Genomic DNA, 19,166 nt, shown 5'->3' with positions numbered 1-19,166 from the left:
AATAATGAATCAGTAATTTAATAATAGAACTAAGACATATTTATAGTAAAATATTTAAAATAGGAAGGTACAAATAAAAAAACTCAATTCCTCCCATTTCCTAAATTTACTATGTATTTTACTATGTGCACACATACACACATGCTCCATACCTCCCAAGTATTTGCATTGATTTAATGAACCAGCTGGTTTGGTGCCAACATCAAAATTATACATTTTCTAAATCTATTGTAAATCTAATAAGATTATTTAATTAGGAGAGCTTAAGTAAATTTTCCCATGTTTACATGTTATTCATATCACTTTACCAATCCCCTGCTAATGTCATTAGTGTATTTCTATTTTAATGTTTCTAATTTACTTCTTGATGTATAATAGCTTTTAATATATCGAGAAAGTTCACCCTTATAAAAAGTTTTTTTGCTAATGTTCTCAGTCTTTTGTTTTTGTTTCTTTACTGTGTATTTTTTATGTAACTATTTTATATTTCAAAGGTTGGTGATCATATGTGCATATGTGTGTGTGTGTGTGTATACATATTTGTATTAATATTTACTTTATAATGTCCAGGTCTTTTGGCTTTCTCTTGTGAACCTTTGATCTTAGGCCCTACCTAGAAGTAAAAATGAATGACCTATTTTGTCATCTTCTAGGGATGATTAAGGTTTTAGTAGAGTGTGACCTAGGGAATTTTTCTTAAGATCTCCCTGTCTCTATTAATGTATGTGGAGCCCTGAGAAGAGAACCAAACACTTAGTGAGCTTTGTGTGCTATGTTTTAGTCATTGGTTCAGCTAAAGTGAATTCTGGTATACAGAGTAAGGCAAGATCCAAGAGTATTTATTTGTCTCTGAAGGACAACTAGCTGTCGCAGCACTACTTTTTGAATAATAAAATGTTTTTCCATTGATTGGGATAATCACTTTTATTGTACTAATACTCAAATACTCATACATACTGGGATATTTCTAGATTTCTTTTCAGATTCATGAATATAGCTGTTTTCCTTCATCATAAAACACTTCTTTAAAAAAAATTATAGCTATAAAATACTTTTTAATATCTGATAAGCCATATTTTCCTTACGACTCAGCATTAGAGAATGGTTTTAAAAATGTATTTCCTAATATTTTGCATTTGAATTTCCAGAGACATGCAAGTATAATTTAATAAATACCTTGTACAAACACCATTATTATTTTAATTATGATTGTATAATAATACCATTTCTGCAATAAGTCACCTCACTCAAACTTAGTATAATCCTTTCCATTCACTTAAATTAAGATCTTTCAATAGAGTTGTAATTTTTTCCCTTATCTTAGAATTGGCACCTAATTTGCTGATTTTAATTTCAGTTAATTTACTTTTAGTGTTACTATTTTTAAATAGGTTCTTCTGGTGTTTGTAAGGTCAGGTGATGTTAATTTTTGTAAAGAAATTGTATTGATTTTTGTATTTTATCTGATTTGCCAACTTCTAGAAATCTTTTATTTTTTCCTGAGATTTTAAATGTAATATTTTTCAGTTAAGGTCAGCTATCTAATTACTAGTAACTGTTAATATTACTAAAATAAAAATACTTAAAATTATGTTCCATACAGTTGTTTCCCTTAGGTTGGCATCCTTTTGTATTTCCTTATTTGAGTGAAATAGGTTTAAACAAAACAATGCTGGATTGTTGGGATTTACATATCTATTTCAAAATCCGCTATTAAAAGTTAATGATATTTTACATTTATCTCTCTTTATATAGCTAAATATAAGTCTATTGACATTTTACAAATTTTTTATTTTTATATCCAAGAGAGATGTAGAATTTTGTTGGTTGTTTATTTGGCACATATGAAATTATTTTGATGATTATGAAGCATTTACAATGTTGTCCTTATAAAATATAACAAATTACCTAAAAATAATGACTTCTATTTGTGCTTAAAAAAATTTTTCCCTGTGATACCTTTTATATAAGTGTAAGAATGTTATCCCAAAGTTATATTTTTCATAACTTCATAGATACATGGAAGTCAATGTGAAACTTACTGTATGAAAAAATTCAAGAAATTAGTTGTTCTTTAAAATGATATTCTTTTTAAAAGTTAAATTTTTCCAAAATGTTTCTCAATATTTACTGCTTTTTAAAAGAAAATACCTCTAACATAATTTCACCTTTTCCTAATGGTTTGTTGGCATCAAGATCACCATCAGTGTTGGGCCCACATCCTCTTTTGGCATTATATAACCTATTTGTTTTTTCATTTAGTAGCTGTAAATTATTGTTCTACTGAGTTCAAACAATATTTTTTTTCAGTTCGCTGTCAGATATTTTTGCTTTCAACTCTCCCATCATTCTAATTTGTGGGTATATAAAATGTCTCAGAAGTCAAGTAACTGAGCTTGTTAACATTGCATTAAAACTGTACTAAAAAAGCTTTGTGAGAAGACCTGAGAGCCTTTCTGTTGAGATGAATAAAAGAGTTTTATTTTCTTTATAGGAGATTTTTGTGACATCTATTTTCTCACTTCCAAAAATTTTTATCATTTTATGCTATTGCCATGTTCAAGATAAATAAGACTACTAAATATTTGAATTATAGATACTGAATGTCTTGCCATCTGTAGTGCCAAAATAGAATGTACTAGTATTACTTTCTGTCATTCCTTCCAAAATAATCATATTTGATCATATGAATGAACAACTCCAAAGAGACAGAACCACACTTTGATAACATCTTGAGCACTTTTCTCAGTCTTATATTTTGAGAAAGGAGTCTGCTTTTTGTTTTGTCACAAGAAAAATACTTTTATATATGTATTTTATGTAATACCTTCTAGTTATGTTATTGAACTTGGAAAATAAATACTATGAAAATATTTAAAATGCAAATTAAACTATACTGCACTGCTGCAGTAACAAACCAACAACTGTCATCTTCTAGATAATAGTTCTGTAGGTCAGGGGTCTAGGATGGCTGTCTTGCCAATGGGTTTCAGCCCCGGGCAAGTTTGCTATAGATTCAATGTGGCCAAAAAAATTGACAGCAAAATGTTCTTGGAGTAAAAAAGGTTATACCCAACTTTATTTCCAGGTGGCAAGTCAGTCACTAGAATCCCATTCACTCAGAGCAAGTCTGCATGTAGCAAGCCGGTCTCTGCCTCTGGGCCCCTCTGTCCACACAGCTGTCCACTGGACCTCTCTGCACAGTCGTCCCACACAGCCATCCTGTGGGCCTCTGTCCTCGGCACTGCCACCACACCAGCCTCTGTTCTGCTCTCCTGCAGCCTTGCAGCCCTGCCACCGTGTTGTGCATAGAGCAAGGGGTGAGCTCTTCATATAGTCAACAGCCATGTATTGCCCACAGTTGTGCAGTGAGCTAGTCAGCCAGGGCCAGGTGAGAATCCTGGCCACAGGAACTCTCATTTTATCCACAATGACATGCCTGGATTCTCTGCTAAGATCTCAAAAGGCTGAAATCAAGGTGATGGCTAGTCTGTGTCGTCCCCTGGGGCTGGAGGCCATCTTCTGAGATCACTCAGACTGTTGAGAGAATTTATTTCCTGTGGTTGTAAAAGAGGGACTGTTTCCTTGCTGGCCGTTAGGTTAGGAACACTCTGGGGTCTTAGAAGCCACCAGTGTTCCTTCTCCTATGGTCCCTTCCATCTTCAAACCAGCAAGCCAGTCTTGCTCAGTCTTGCCTCATAACTCCCTGACTTCTCTTCCTACCACCAGCTGGAGAAATCTCTTCATTTTCAAGGGTCATGTGACTAGGGCCACCCAGATCATCTCCCTATATTAAGTTCAGCTGTGACAGATAGCATAACAATCAATGGAGTGATGTCTCAGCATATTCACAGGTTCTAGGATATAGGTCATTAAGTCTCAGGAAGTTTATAAGATTCTTATACACATATATATCAATTTCAATTAACTCAACTAGGATGAGGTGATAAAGATAAGTGTTTTTCCAAGCCAGGTTAATGCTGTGGATCCACCAGCTATTATCTGGGAGACACTGAGAAAATTATTAAGGCATTACTTGATTTAACTTCTTTTATGTAAAATTGGCATAATAATTATATCTATCTCATAAAGTCCTTATAAAATTAAATGTACTAACACATTTAAATCTCTTTTACACATTTAAGTGTCCTTTTATTCACTTCCTGTTTTTAAATTATGCAATGGCAAATATTGCCCTTATTTAAGGGAACAAAGCAAGGTAACAATTCAGAGAGGATAGCTTTATCCTTCTTCTGACTCAGGAAATCACTAAGGGGATACATATGCTATTAGAAGCAAAGGAAAACAACAGGACTCACAAACAGATTGGTAAATTAAAAAATAATAATATTAGAATCAAGGAGTTTATATAGTAAGTGAAGTATAATGGTGAAAAAAATTCTTAAAGAACATTATGTTAATAACTTTCATTAGAAAAATAGGAAGCATATTCTTAACTTTGTTATTAAAACATAAACTATATTACATGTTGACTGAATAATAAAATTTTCAATCACATTGGCTACTACAGGTAAAATCTACAAATCAAGAGACCCTTATTTGTTTTATATTACTAAACTTTTTGAAGCTAAGAAAAATTTGAAGAGTGGATTAAAAATAGGCCTTGGCTTCTGGGATATGGAGAATGGCCCTCCGAAGATGTCTACATCCTAATCCCAAGAATCTATGTTTGTTAGTTTACATAGCAAGGTGGGGAAGTGTTAAGATTGTGAAGGGAATTAAGGTTTCTAATTAGCTAAATTAAAACAGATTATTCTACATTAAATCAGATTATTCTACATTAACTCAGATTAAATCTGGGTGAGCCCAATGTAGTCCCAAGGATCATGGCAGCAAGATGCAGTGTTTTGCCTTTCAAAATGGAAGAAAAGGTCATGAGTGTGGGTGGCCTGTAGAAGAAGGAAAGACAAGAAAACCACATATACCTTAAAACCCCCTGAAAGGAAGCTCTACCAATACCTTGACTCTGGCACAGTAAGACCTATTTCAAACTGTGGACCTCCAAGACTGTAAAAGAACAGATTTGTGCTTTTTAATCCACTAAATTTGAGATAATTCTTCACAACAGCCACAGGAAATTAACACAGTTTATAATTCCAAAAATGAATACAACAATGCACTCCTATTTCTGAAGTACCAGCTTTAGGATAAAATGTTTAAGTCACCTTTGAAGATTGATGTAAAAGTAAAAAATCCTGTAATGTGTTGAGATTTAAGATACATGTAGCTATTTTGGATGAGATTTTGAAACTCAAATCAAATCCTTATGGTTGCCCTTTGAATAACATGTTAGGTTGCTCAGAAAACATTCATTTCACACATTTCCAACTATTTCCTCTTAGAAGGATGAGTGGACCTCAAATTCTCTGCAAAGGTCCATGGGTCTCATGAAATCAGTTCAATCAGGATTTGGACTAGATTTCTTCTGCCATCATTTGTAAAGAGTCATAAACAAGAGGTATTTGCATGTAATGATCTTTAGTAAGACATTAGTGGAATCACAATGCTATCAAGCTTTGAGAATTCTGATGACCTTGAAATTAAACAATTTAGTTCATCTTGGAATGTCTATGTGTACATAGTTAAATAAAACATTCAATATAAAATATAAGTTTACTAAAGCATAAAATAAGCACATTTGTTTAAATAATATGTCTTGTTACTAAACAGTATCAAATGACTTTTACATACAATTCTAAAAATAGTATTTTTGCATACAATTCTAAAAAATTATTCTAAAAATAATAATTTTGTAATACTCCATGTTTAGCTGTGTGGAAATTAGCTTTTATTTTCAATAACACAAAAACAGATTTAATGCATCTAACTCAGTATTTATATCACTACTGCTTTGTTACATTTGAATAAAAATCTAACATAAATTATATCATTTTTACTTCAACTAGAAAAAAACCTCCTGCCAGGTTATTTATATTTGTTTAGTTCATTGCTGGTTAGACTCTAAAGAGTAAATGAGTCCTTTGAGGAACGTTTTCCCTAGCTTGCAACTCTTGATCACATTACTAGTAAAATACACCCTTAGTGCATAAGTGAAAGTACACAAAAATGTTGACTCACGTTGTAAGGATATTTAATCATTGAAGAAAAAACAATGATGGTTGTGAGTCTAACATTAAGAACAAACACTGAAGCAAAATCAGTGTTAGTTGGTATTTTATTGTATAAATATTTGTGAACTTGTTTGAGGCAGATGTTTTACAAGTGAAATAGTTAACTGAATTCATTTAAAAATATGTCAGAAATGCACCTTATTTATTTTTTCAATTTCTATTTTACTAGTCATATTTATTGCATTTCTCAAGTTTATATGTAAAAAGTTTTGGGGAAAGATAGGCTTTTTATAAGAGATTATAATGTGATTGGTGAAAAGATCATTTTACGTTTTTAAATCTTATTAAGCTTTTCCCAGATGCATGTTTTAAAAAGAAGGTTAAAAAAAGCATAGCTGACATTTGTTTACAAATCTTAGACTTTTTAAATCCTTTGTTATTTAAGGCGTTAAGTCAAATTTTAAGATCAACATGGTAGAGAGTTCACTAAATTAACTTCACTTCCAGAATTATATAGATAATATATGTAGCTTAGTTATTTAAAAGGGCTTTAATAAGTTTTTCAGGCTAGAATTATGTTACACTTTTATTATGGCGAACATAGAAGAAGTTGTAAAATCTACTGCTAGAACCGTGTCCTACTCAACAATGAATCTATGAACTGACAGTTTAGCATGAGACCATTATGTAATTCAAACAAGCTGAACATTTGTGTCTATTTTGATTATTAGTGTCTGCCAAGAAGAGAAAATAAAGTAGTCAAATTATTCCTCCCTTCATTTATCTGCCAGGTTTTAAGAATAATGAATGCAACAAGAGTGTGTTCACATCCTTATTTGTCCACAGCCTTGAGCAATTTAAATGTTGGATTAATAGTAAATGGTGACTATTTGATTTTATATTTTATCAGGAGCTACAACCATAGAGAAATATGACCTCAGAACAAATTTGTGGATCCAGGCAGGGATGATGAACGGCAGGAGATTGCAGTTTGGTGTGGCTGTTATTGATGACAAACTCTTTGTAATTGGAGGTCGAGATGGCTTAAAGACATTGAACACTGTTGAATGTTACAATCCCAAAACCAAGACATGGACTGTCTTACCACCAATGTCAACACATAGACATGGTCTAGGTAAGATCTCTTACATTATTAATATTATTTTTAGAAACATTTTTATTGACTGTGAAAGTGTATTATTACTGCCATCAATTATCATTAATTTTAGGTAAATTGTGGACTTACTTGAAGCATATTTTTTTAAGTTATTGACATTTTCCTGTTGACCAATGTGCATTAAACTGTTATGAGAGTTGTTAAAAATGAATAGACCTCAAGCTGTTATCAAAGTTTTCATGATCTGATATTCATACAGTATGCAAAATTAAAAAAAAGAACACAACTATCATGGATTGGCCCAAGTAATGCAACCCAGAGGAAGAAATAGTTACTGTGAACTGAGTAAAACTTAAATTAAGGTGGCTCACTCCCACATTACTGGATAGACAAGTCTATATCTTGGCATTTAATTGATTCCACCTTGAAATGGGGGAAGGTAATATAGGCTTAGAGAAAGAGTGACACATCAGCTGGAACCAGGCGTCAATACAATAGGAGTCTATTGATCTCTCCTACGGAGTAACCTGGAAATGAGAAGAACTATATTTGGATTTAGAAGATCTGCAAGTGAGTCTTGAATCTACCATTCAATGTTGGCATGATTTGGAGCCAGCACTTAAACTATGAACCTTGGCTTCCTGATTTGCCACCAATTTAAGGTTATTAAGTAGATAAAATCTAATGATGATAAGGAATATGATAATGAATATGAAACATTATAGATTGTAAAGTCCTATACAAATATTTGAAAAAGGAGGAAATTAATAAAGGCTAACATTTTCTGAATTTGTACTTTGTATCTTGTAAGGAACAGTACAAATTACTTTGTTTGAAAAACTGAAATATTCCAGATAGTCAATTGCCTTTCATATGTTTAGAATATACACTTCGAAGAGATACCAGGGTTTAATTGTAAATCTGCTGATTTTGATACTCATAGGCAAGCAGAACTACAGAGCATTTCAGAAACAAATATTAATGATAATTCAACTTCAAAGTCTCTAGCACTATCTACTCTGTCATCAATCTAAGTAAAAATATAATTTAAAAAATAGCTCTGAACTAAAAAATGTTTTGATCTTGCACTTTACCTCCCTTTTGTTCAGTTTGCTCATTACTAAGATTAAGGGATACTAATACATGTCTGATAAACTTTTCAAGTTCTAAAATCCTACATTTTAAATAAAACTATATAAATTCTTTAAATCACATAGAACCCAATTATAATATGGAAAACATGAACTGCAAATGATTTTTTCTAGGTAATACTCATGAACATAAAAGGTTTCTTACATTATTTTCTTAAATACACTGAAAGATTTTTTGCTTTCTTGTCCATGTAAAAGCACTATATGCTGCTTTTATTAGCTAGCTAGTGAACGACCTATATATTTATTAGCTAGTTAGCTAAATATAAAGAATAAACTCTCTGGACTGGACTTTTTGGAATTTAATGTCTCTTTCTCCTTTTTTGTTTCGGATAATTCAATCATTCCTTTCTATTGATGTATGCTAAAGCTCAGTTATGTGGGATATTTGCATAAGAGAACATAGCTAAAAATTACAAGAATATACCTAAAGTGGTATAATTTCAGGTGTTTAAAGTTTCTGAGGTGATAGTTTGCCTCAAATCCTACTACACAGGTGGCTTACCTGTTCAGCACCGGTGCTGAGCATGATGGTAATTTTGGTGAATTTTTTTTTAGTTTTTCTTATTTGTTACAGAGTTCAATCTAATGGCACAAGCGGAACTAAGGCTAAGTAGAAAATTATGTGAGTCAAGTATCACAGACATTTGAAATATAATGCAACATTTCCCACAAGTTTTAGTGACCTAATCACAACTTTAGTAGTCTACTATTTCCATACCTAAGATTCCTGGTTTTGTGGGTTTTGTTCTGTTTCACTTCTGTTATCATGTGGATCACCTCTCCTGTATATCTCATGCCATTGGCTTCTTGTGTATTTTGCTTTTTGATCGTTATTACTGCATTTTTTTGTTTTTTTAATTAAAAAAAATCCTCTACCTACAATACTCTCCAAGATCTAATCTGATTGAGTTAGTAAGCAGAATCATAGCATAGGGTATTATTTATGGGCACAGTTCTCATCTCAAAGTGCCTCACAGGTTGCTTGCATTGCCTAGTACATAGAAAAGTGCTTTTGACTTGGATGTCAGTGCAAGATTCAATCAGTTGAAGCCAGACTGATAGGAACACAAGACACATGTATGTTCTCTGATACAGCCGAGTGCTTCCTTCATGACCAGTCACATTTTTTATGACTAGTTTAGTCTCGGGAAGTGCAGCATTACATGTCCATACTCAAAAGCAATAAACATCTTATGTCTAAGATTCTTTGATAGAATGTATCTATCAGTTTTTGATTTACCTTCTTCTCTCTTCCTTTGACTTCTAGCACATAGATGTTGATACTTCTTATTTAATCCATTATATCTTTTAAAGTTAATTTTATGTTTTCTTGTATGTCTTCCTGATGGATAATTTTAATATCCAGCTCTCTAAATTGTTCTTAATCTGTGTGCATTATGATTTTTATCCCATGCATTGATGTCTTAATTTCAATTAATATTTTTTTTACATTCTCACTATCCCTACTTGGTAATTCATTATAATTGCTTTCTTCTTCTCAGTTGTGTTAATGTTGTGTCTTATCTCTATGAAGCTATTTGTTACACCTATTTCAAATCCCTATTTACCTCTTTAATTCTTTTTCATTACATGTGATCATCTTCCTCCTCTTGCTCCAGCTCCTCTTTTAACTCTTATCTTACTCTTCTTTCTTTCTCCTGCTAATCATCGTTTTTTCTCATCTTCCTTCTCTGCTGCTCCTCTTTCTATTTTTCCTCTTCTTCTTCCTCTTCCTAATTTTCCTCTTCTTCCTCTTCCTCCTTTCCCCCTACTTTCCTTCTTCTTCTCTACTAATTCTATTTAACAGTAGTTATAACCACTAGAATATGTAATATCCAACAACTGTGCACTCATATAGGGACATCAGAGAACTTTGGCTGATTGCATGAAGGCTAAGGCATATGCCAATCTTGGTGTCCTACTAAAACATTCAGGAGTGAGTAGGGAAATACACCTGGCCATGGAACCCATACCCTCCAGGCTGGTTTTGCCCACCCTATCTGCTGTTATTCATGTAGCCCTAACAGACACATCTATTCACCTTCGTTTACGCATAAATATTCTTGAGCCTTTACTTTTTATCTGTGAGGCCCTAATTGTAGGGTTGGGAGCTGGGATGGGAAGGAAATCTTCTGAACCAGCAAGTCAGTTTGCTTCTGCTAACAGGTGCTCATCCAAACTGGTCTCTGCTGACATCCTGATGTTATCCAACCAACAAGGAAAGCTCTTGGGTACTTCTGTTACAATGCCCAGCAGTGTGAAAAAAGCACAAATCAGATTTAAATCCAAGATTTTCCCCTAAGACAGTGCCATTAATTTCTGTCTCACTCAGGATGACAAACAATTTCTGCATCTCTAATTGTCTTTTTACAGTTTTTATGTTAGGTTTTCAAACATACACCATGACTCTCCCTTTGGTATAAGCTCTAGGATTGGGTTTGGGTGTACACCAACATCCATTTGTGCTAGCTTTCTATTTATTCAGAAATTATAATATCCCATTTTATTTGCCACATAGTTAATGTGCATCTGCTTTGTGATATGCAAAGGGGTTGCAAAACTGACTATGCAATCCCATAACATACCTTAAAATGACAAGGAGCTAGGGTCTGATGTAAAATTTTAAAAACATATAATAAAAGCCTAGAACACGTTTGACCTGTATAGCTATTTTCCCCCTTGATTTGTACAAGAAAAGAGAGAAAATCCTTACATTATTTTATGAGAAAGTCACTTGAGTTCTTTAGTTATTAAAGATGATTGTGTGGTCAAAAATGTTTCATAGTTATCAGAAAATGATGACAGCCCCTTCTGCTGTATAAAATAGTGTAGGAAAATTAATGCATGTTAAATCACTGCTGTCAGGGAGCAATGAATCTGTTAGAAAATTAAACTAATTAAGACCACAGTTCTCTCAGAATACTGTTTTTATTTTGGCATTTATGTCTTTGAAGCACATAATTCTATATATCATGACTTTTTGAACCACATTATATATTGTACAAAATTGAAAAAGACATTACTACAATACACATTTTGCAATTAAGTCATCTTAGGAGAAATTGATAAAGAGTAGTCATAGCTACTGCTTATTATGGATTTTCTATATGCCAGACATCATGTTCTATGTTAATTATATGGTACGGGGTATTTTCATTGTTTTTTGTTTGTTTAGTGTCCAATTGAGGTAAATTTACATACCATTAAATGAAGTTTTAAAGTGTAGAATCAAGTACTTTTGAGTATATTCATGCAGTTGTGCAGCTATCATCACTATCGATTCCCAACATATTTTTATTTTTTAAATTAAAAAAAAATGTGTTTTATACTGCTTGAAATTTTGTTAATAATGGTTACAGGAAATAGAACTGTCATTTTTCACATGCCAAGTGAAAACTATTCAACACACACAAAACAGAGTGCTAACTATTATCATTAAAAAACTATCTTTCAACAGGAAAAATGAGATGATATCAGTTTCATTATGATAGGTCATATCACAGGTGTTGCCAATTGCCAATTCGTAAATTTAGATAAGATAGTGTTTTGAAATTCGTACATTATAATTTAGCCATTCCCAAACATCCTGTGAGGCCCTAAATAAATCTATGAATCTGAGAATTAAAATACCTAAAAAAACCCATCTACCATTCATAGACCTCAGTGATTCTGAAATTTCTGTATGTGTTAGAATCATCTGGGAAACTTATTTAAACATCAGATGCCTCTGCCCCACCCATAGGGATTTGACTCAGTGGGTCTGGGAAGGGACCCCACATATTTCCGTGTTACGAGTACCTCAGGTGATTCTGATACACCTCAAGTTTTCTTTTATTGAAGTGTAGTTGATATACAATCTTATACTGGTTTCAAGTATACAACATAGTGGTCAACAGTTCCCTAAATTATTAAATCCTTAGCCCCACTTAGGGCAGTTACTCTCTGCCAACATAGGAAGATGTTACAGAATCATTGTCTATGTTCTCCATGCTGTACTACCATCCCTGTGACCAACTTATATTAAGATTGAGAATTTTCATAACCTTTTATCCCCTACTCCTTCCCCATCACTTTACCCCAACCCTTTCAGTATCACCACTATCAATTTCCACCAGTCACTTCTTAGTATACAAGTCTACTGCTATTTTGTTCATTTTGTTTTGTTTTGTTTTGTTTTTAGATTCCACAAATAAGTGAAATCATACCGTACTTGTCTTTCTCTACCTGGCTTATTTCACTTAGCATAATATCCTCTATGGCCATCCATGTTGTCACAAAGAGCAGGATTTTCTTTCTTCTTTATGGCTGAATAATATTCCATTGTGTATACATACCACTTCTTCTTTATCCATTCATCAATTGATGGACACTTTGGTTGCTCCGTATCTTGGCTATTGTAAATAATCTGACAATAAACACAGGGGTTTCAAATATATCTTTTTGAATCAGATATTTGTTTTCTTTGGGTAAATTCCTAAGAGTGGAAGTACTGGGTCATATGGTTTTTAATTTGGTTTGGTAATACTCTGTTGTGGATTTTTGCATCTCTATTTATCAGGGTTATTGGTATACAATTTTCATTTTTTTGCTGTTTCTTTGTCTGGTTTTGGTATTACAGTGATGCTGGTCTCAAAGAATGAATTTAGAAGTAGTCTCTCCTCTTCCACCTTTTGGAGTATCTTACGAAGGATTGGTTTTAGCTCTTTAAATGTTTGGTAGAATTCAGCTGTGAACCCATCTGGTTTTGGACTTTCTCTTGCTGGGAGTTTTTGATTACCAATTCAATATTGTTACTGGAAGTTGGTCTGTTCAGATTTTCTGCTTGTTCCTAGGTCAGTCTTGAAAAGTTTTACTTTTCTAAGAATTTTTCCATTTCTTCAAGGTTATCTAATTTATTAGCATATAATTTTTCATAGAATTCTCCAATAATTTTCATTTCTGTGTTATCCATTGTGACTGTTCCTTTATTGTTTCTGATTTTATTTGTGTTCTCTTTCTTTTTTTCTTGATAAGTCTTGTTAGGGTTTTATCTATTTGTTTATCTTCTCAAAGAACCAGTTCTTGGTTTCATTGATTTTTTTCTATTGTTTTATTCATTTCTATTTTATTTATTATTGTTCTGATCTGTATTATACCCCTTGTTATACTAACTTTGGGTTTCATCTGTTCTTCATTTTCTAGTTTCCTTAATTGTGAGTTAAGACTGCTTATTTGGGATTGTTCTTATTTCTTACAGTTGGCTTGAGTTGCCATGTAACTCCTTAGAACCTCTTTTGTGGTGTCCCACAAATTTTGGGCTCTTGTATTTTTGTTTTCATTTGTCTCCGTGTATCGCTTGATTTCTTCTTTGATTTGTTCATTGATGCATTGACTATTTAAAAGCATGTTGTTTAGCCTCCATGTGTTTATAGGTTTATTTTTTTTCTCTTCATGTAATTTATTTCTAGTTTCATATTCTGGTCTGAGAAATTGCTTGATACAATTATAATCTTTTTGAATTTATTAAGGCTGGTTTTGAGGCCTAGTGTGTGATATATTCTGGAGAACATTCCATGAACAGCTGAGAAAAATGTGTGCGATGCTGCTTCTGTGTGGTATGTTCAGTAGATATCTTTTAAGTCCATCTGATCTAATGTGTTGTTCAGGGCTTCTCTTTCCTTGGTTGTTTTCTCTTTTGATATGTCCATTGATGTAAGTGGTATGTCAAAGTCCCCATATACAAATGAGTTACAGTCTATTTCCCCTTTTAATTCTGCATTTGTTTTGCATGTATAGGTGCTGTTGCATTGGGTGCACAGATGTTTATAATTGTTATATCCTGTTGTTGGGCCAATCCCTTTATAATTATGACTTTCTTTGTCCTTTCTTACTTTTTTTGTTTGAAGTCTATTTTATCTAAGTACTGCTACACCTGCTTTTTTCTTCCTATTATTTGCATAAAATATTTTTCTCCATCCCTTCACTTTCAATCTGTGTATATCTTTAAGTCTGAAGTGAACCTCTTGTAGATAGCATATATATGGATCCTGTTTCATTATCCCTTCTGCCACCATGTTTTTTGATTGGTATATTCAGTCCATTTACATTTAAGGTAATTATTGATAGGTATGTACCCACTGCCTCACCACTGTGCACACACCACTCCACTGCCAAGTGCCCCACTGCCTTGTGCCCATGTGCCACGTCATTGTTTTCTAGTTGTTTTTGCAGTTCCTCTCTGTTCTTTTCTTTCTCTCTTATACTCTTCCATTGTTTTTTAATGGTTTTTTTTAGTTTTGTGATTGGATTTCTTTTTTCTTAATTTTTTTGTGTATATATTATAGGCTTTAGGTTTCTGGTTACTATAATGTTCATGGATAGTTCCCTGACTATGTAACAGTCTGTATTAAGTTGATGATAGCTCTATTTCAAACACAATCTAAAAATATTTCTTTTTTCTCTTCTTCCTCCTCCACACTTATGTATTAGATGTCATAATCTGCATTTTTTTTGTTTACCCCTTGACTGATTTTGTAAATAGTTGGTTTTATTACTTGTGTTTTGTTTTGTTTTAATTTTATATTTGCTCGATTAGTAATTGCTCTACTACATTTACTATGGGTTTATTTTCCCTGGTGAAAGCTGTTTATGCTTAAGAAAATTTCTGTTTACAGCAGTAGCTTTAACATATCTTGTAATGCCAGTTCAGTGGTGGTGAATTCCTTCAACCTTCATTTGTCTGGGAAATTTTTAATCTCTCCTTCAGTTTTGAATGATAATCTTGCTTGGTAGAGTATTCTTGGTTGAAAGTCCTTCTGTTTCAGTACATTAAATATTTTGTGCCATTTCTTTCTGGCCTGTAAAGTTTCTGCTTAGAAATATGCTTATTATATGATGGGATTTCCATTATAAGTATTTTTTTTTCCTTTCTGGCTGATTTATATAGTCTCTCTTTATCATTAATCTGTAATTTTAATTACTATGTATCTTGTTGTTGTCTTCCTGGGTTACTTTTGTTAGGGGCTCAATGAGCTTCCAGGACCTGGGTGTGTATTTCTTCCCAGACTGGTGAGGTTTTCAGCAATTATTTCTTTAAAGATACTTTCCACCTCTTTGTCTCTCTCCTCTCCTGGTACCACTATTATGTGAATATTATGTCATTTGGAATTACCACACAGCTCTCTTAGAATCCTCTCAATTCTAGGGTTTCATTTTTCTCTGTTCCTCAGCTTTGTTGTTTTCCTGTTCTTTAATTTCCATCTCACTGATTGTCTCCTCTACTTGAAGCAATCTATTATTCATTCCCTCCATTGTATTTTTCTTCAGATACTCTACTCTTCAGCTCTGAGTGGCTTTTTAAAACTCTTCTCTTTGTTAAAGTCTTCACTGGGATCTTCAATACTTTTCTGCAGATCAGTGAACATATTTATGACTGTTACTTTGAAATTTTTATCAAGAAGATTGGTGATGTCTATTTTGTTTAGTTCTTTTTCTGATGTCTCGTCCCAAAGTGTTGTTTGGAACATATTTCTCTACCTTCTCATTTTGTCAGCCTTACTGTGTTTTTTCCTTTTTATTAGGTGGATCTGCTATGCATCCTATTCTAGAGTAATGCCTTTTCAAAGAAGGCATCCTGTGGTTCCCAGAGGTTAAGATTCTTTACTGTCCAGTGCCTAGTTCTCCTTGGAAGTGGAGCCCCAGTTGCTGTTGGTGGGCTATGGGTGGGGATGCATTTCTGTCTGATGACAGTGTTCTATCTCAGTGTGACTGGGTGGTAGCTCGCCTCAGTTGGTCCTTTATGAACCAAGAAGAGGTGCTTCTGTTTGGATCATTGTTGGTGGGGCTGCCTTCTGCCTGCCCTGCAGTGATGGTTATGCTGATGGGCTAATGGGGTCAGTGGGGGTGGGCTTGTGACTCTGAGGGAGGTGTGGAGCACCAGGGTGTATGGGTGTGTGTGGTGGCATAGCACATGGGCACAAGGCAGTGGTGAATCTGGCAGTTGCGGGGCAGTGGGGTACAAGGCAGCAGAGTGCTTGGGTATGCATTGCAGGGTTGGGTGTGACTATGAGGAACAACCACTCAGACTGACTTCCTCAAGAGCCTCCCCATTTTGGCTGAGAGATGGCCAAGAAACTTGTGAAAGCCTCCCTCTGCCTGCCAGGCAGCAAGCCTGAGGCTACTGGACTGAGTGGGTCAGGTGGGCAGGTTGGTGCACAGGTAAGTACCTCAGATTGAGCCACCGATGAGGAGGATGGAGCATTTGGGGCTCCCGTGACTGCCTGACTGGTTGTGCTGAGGGAGGGCTGGGGAAGTGTTGTCTACTTGCCCTTTCTCTTCTGGAGAGAGCTCCATCTAACCCTAGTCCCTCTGGCTCTGTTCCTGCTGCTGGCAAATCTTTCAAACTGCTGCCTCTGTGTTGGTTCTCAGTGGGACTGAAGGAGCATGCTTCTCTTCCACAGATGGCAGGAGTCTCAGCCTCCCACAGTGCTCTGTCTTTCCCTGGCATTCAGCCCTGTTCATCATCAAAACCTGATGCAATGTGGGCTCATGTTCCCAGAGCAAATCTCCTGAGCCAGATGTGCAAAGTTTCTAAGGCTTTTCCCCTTCCCACTCCATTTTTCTTCCTCCCATTTGTGGGCTGGAATGGGGGAAGGGATCTGTGCCTGATAGCAGTTTGTGACCAATTGCAAATAATTCTGTAGGATGATTTTGATTAATGATTCAACCAAAGTATTTTAGATTTGAAGCATAAATATGATTTAGATACAGAAAGAAACAGATAAGTAGTAGATAAATAGAAAAGGTAATATTTAGATAGGTAGATAGATAGGTAATGGATGGATAAACATATTCTGTTCTATTTCACTGTTCATCTATATTCCTCTAAATTACAATGAGAGAGTCAAATGAGGAAAACAGTACTTTTTCTCAGAAAAATATTCTCTGAAAAACCATAGTTTAGCTTCAAAAAAAAAAAGGTTAAAACATTAAGAAGAACACAAACTTATTTGGTATCTGTTACTAGAAGCCATAAGATACTGATTCTTAGAGCAAGCAGTTATTTAGAAAGAGAGAAAAGAAAAATGTTAAGAAATGTCTTTTCACATTTAAAATACATCCCAAAATTAAGTATTAAATAAAACTTGTGGAAAAAATAAAACTGGCATTCTCTTAAAATTAATGAGGAAAATATATTAATATTATTGGAAAGTAGATGAGTTAAAAATGAGTAATCAGGAAGTATGATATTCCACCCCTGGTAATTTTAGAAGAAGGGGACTGAGAAAGTAGGAGACAAAAATTAGAAAGATTCTAGGAGTATTTCTTTGAAGCACAACACATGGCCTCTAAGGTGAATAGCCCAGAAAGCAACCAGAAAACTGAGTGAAGAAAGAGGAAGTTTAGTCCATCTATATCAAATTTCAGAATATGAAGAGTAAGGAGATGGTTATATTATCCCCCAAAGAGGCCAGAAACAAACATAAGCTAACAAGAATACCCATGAATGAGCTGCAATGAAATAACTGCAAGGAAATACCCAAGTCAACTACAAAGGAAGGATAAGACCAGACTCAGGCTTTCAGTATCAGTCATAGATGCCAGCAAATAAAGTGTACTTCAAACTTACAAGAGACAAAATTTTCCAGCTTACTTTGTCAAGTCAAACTTTACTCAAGTGTGAAGAGAGCAAAAAGGCATGTTCACATGTTCTGCTGATCTCCTCAAGGATCTGAACCTCAAAACCCATTCTCACAAATTTGAAACAGGAAAAAAATGATGACTCAAAAACAAGTATTCTAGTGTTAGGATGTGAAGATCTTCACCATCAGGAAGAGGATAAACGGCTTTACTGCATAGAGTTCCTGATTCCATGGGAAAAACAGGTCATTAGATGACCTCTCCGCCAAAAGCAAGCAGGATTCTCTCCCACCTGCAAAAATTTGGGCAGTCCTAATGTGTCACTGAATTGTCCTCCTTGTTGCTTAAAACAAGTCTGATTCCACTCCTGGCTTGTTAGACCAGACTGGAGGAAAATTAGTGAAGCAATCTAAGGATGCTCTACTTGGAACTGAGGAAAGGCAGGAGGATAGAAGGATTTCTTATCTGTATCCAGAAATGCTCACATGCCCAGCAAACAAAACAAAGTTTCATAATTGGTATGGGAGATGAGATGTTAAAATTAAAATATTAAGAATATCTTCAAAACAATATTAAGCATTTAAATTAATAAAATTCCTGAATGTATGTATGAAGAAAGAGAATCCAAAGTGACATTTATTATCAGTTTTATTTTCCTGGCTTTTACAAACTACATTAAAACAGCAAATAATGAAATGGACTGAAGAAAATATCAGCATAACAAAACCTTCCATTTTTTTGTAATATAACCCATTAGACTAGAGAATCTCATTTTAAGCTGTCAGTTTTCATTGTCTTAAAAGGAACACTTACTTCAGCTCAGCCTCTGGTTCTTAAATTATATCAGTATACATTTATCCTCTTCCTGTCTCTTATACTTAAAAAATAGCATTTCTCACAAGGCCAAGAGAAATTATGTTCCTTTAAAAAGAGTTCTTCCTTTGAATTTTTGAAAAGTTTCACAAAGAAACAAAATTCAAAATTGTCCACTCAGTTTTAAGTACTAGAGGTAAAAAATGATATTATAAGAAGAAAAAGTTTAATGAGGTTGTTGGGGATGAAAATAAGACTTAAGTCTTTTGATAATGTACACCCATCATACTAATAGAGTTTTTATACTCAAATACACATAAACAAATATATTTACAGGTCTACAATTTTCAGTATCTATGAATGAATGATTGA

At 34.0% G+C, this 19,166-nt stretch overlaps 1 protein-coding gene across 1 annotated transcript in view; it reads left to right on the top strand.

Moving 5' to 3' along the window:
- The window catches only part of KLHL1 (kelch like family member 1), a 361,767-nt gene that overhangs the window by 285,268 nt on the left and 57,333 nt on the right, over positions 1-19,166 (top strand). The window contains exon 7 of the mRNA XM_036893901.2: positions 7,003-7,227. Within this exon, the coding sequence (XP_036749796.2) occupies positions 7,003-7,227 (225 nt within the window). The remainder of the gene's footprint in view (positions 1-7,002; positions 7,228-19,166) is intronic.

This window comes from Manis pentadactyla, chromosome 17 (assembly GCF_030020395.1).
Source record: "Manis pentadactyla isolate mManPen7 chromosome 17, mManPen7.hap1, whole genome shotgun sequence".
In the NCBI taxonomy this organism is placed as follows: Eukaryota; Metazoa; Chordata; class Mammalia; order Pholidota; family Manidae; genus Manis; species Manis pentadactyla.
The sequence above is the reverse complement of the archived record's forward strand: the minus strand, read 5'-3'. Positions and strand labels throughout refer to the sequence as shown.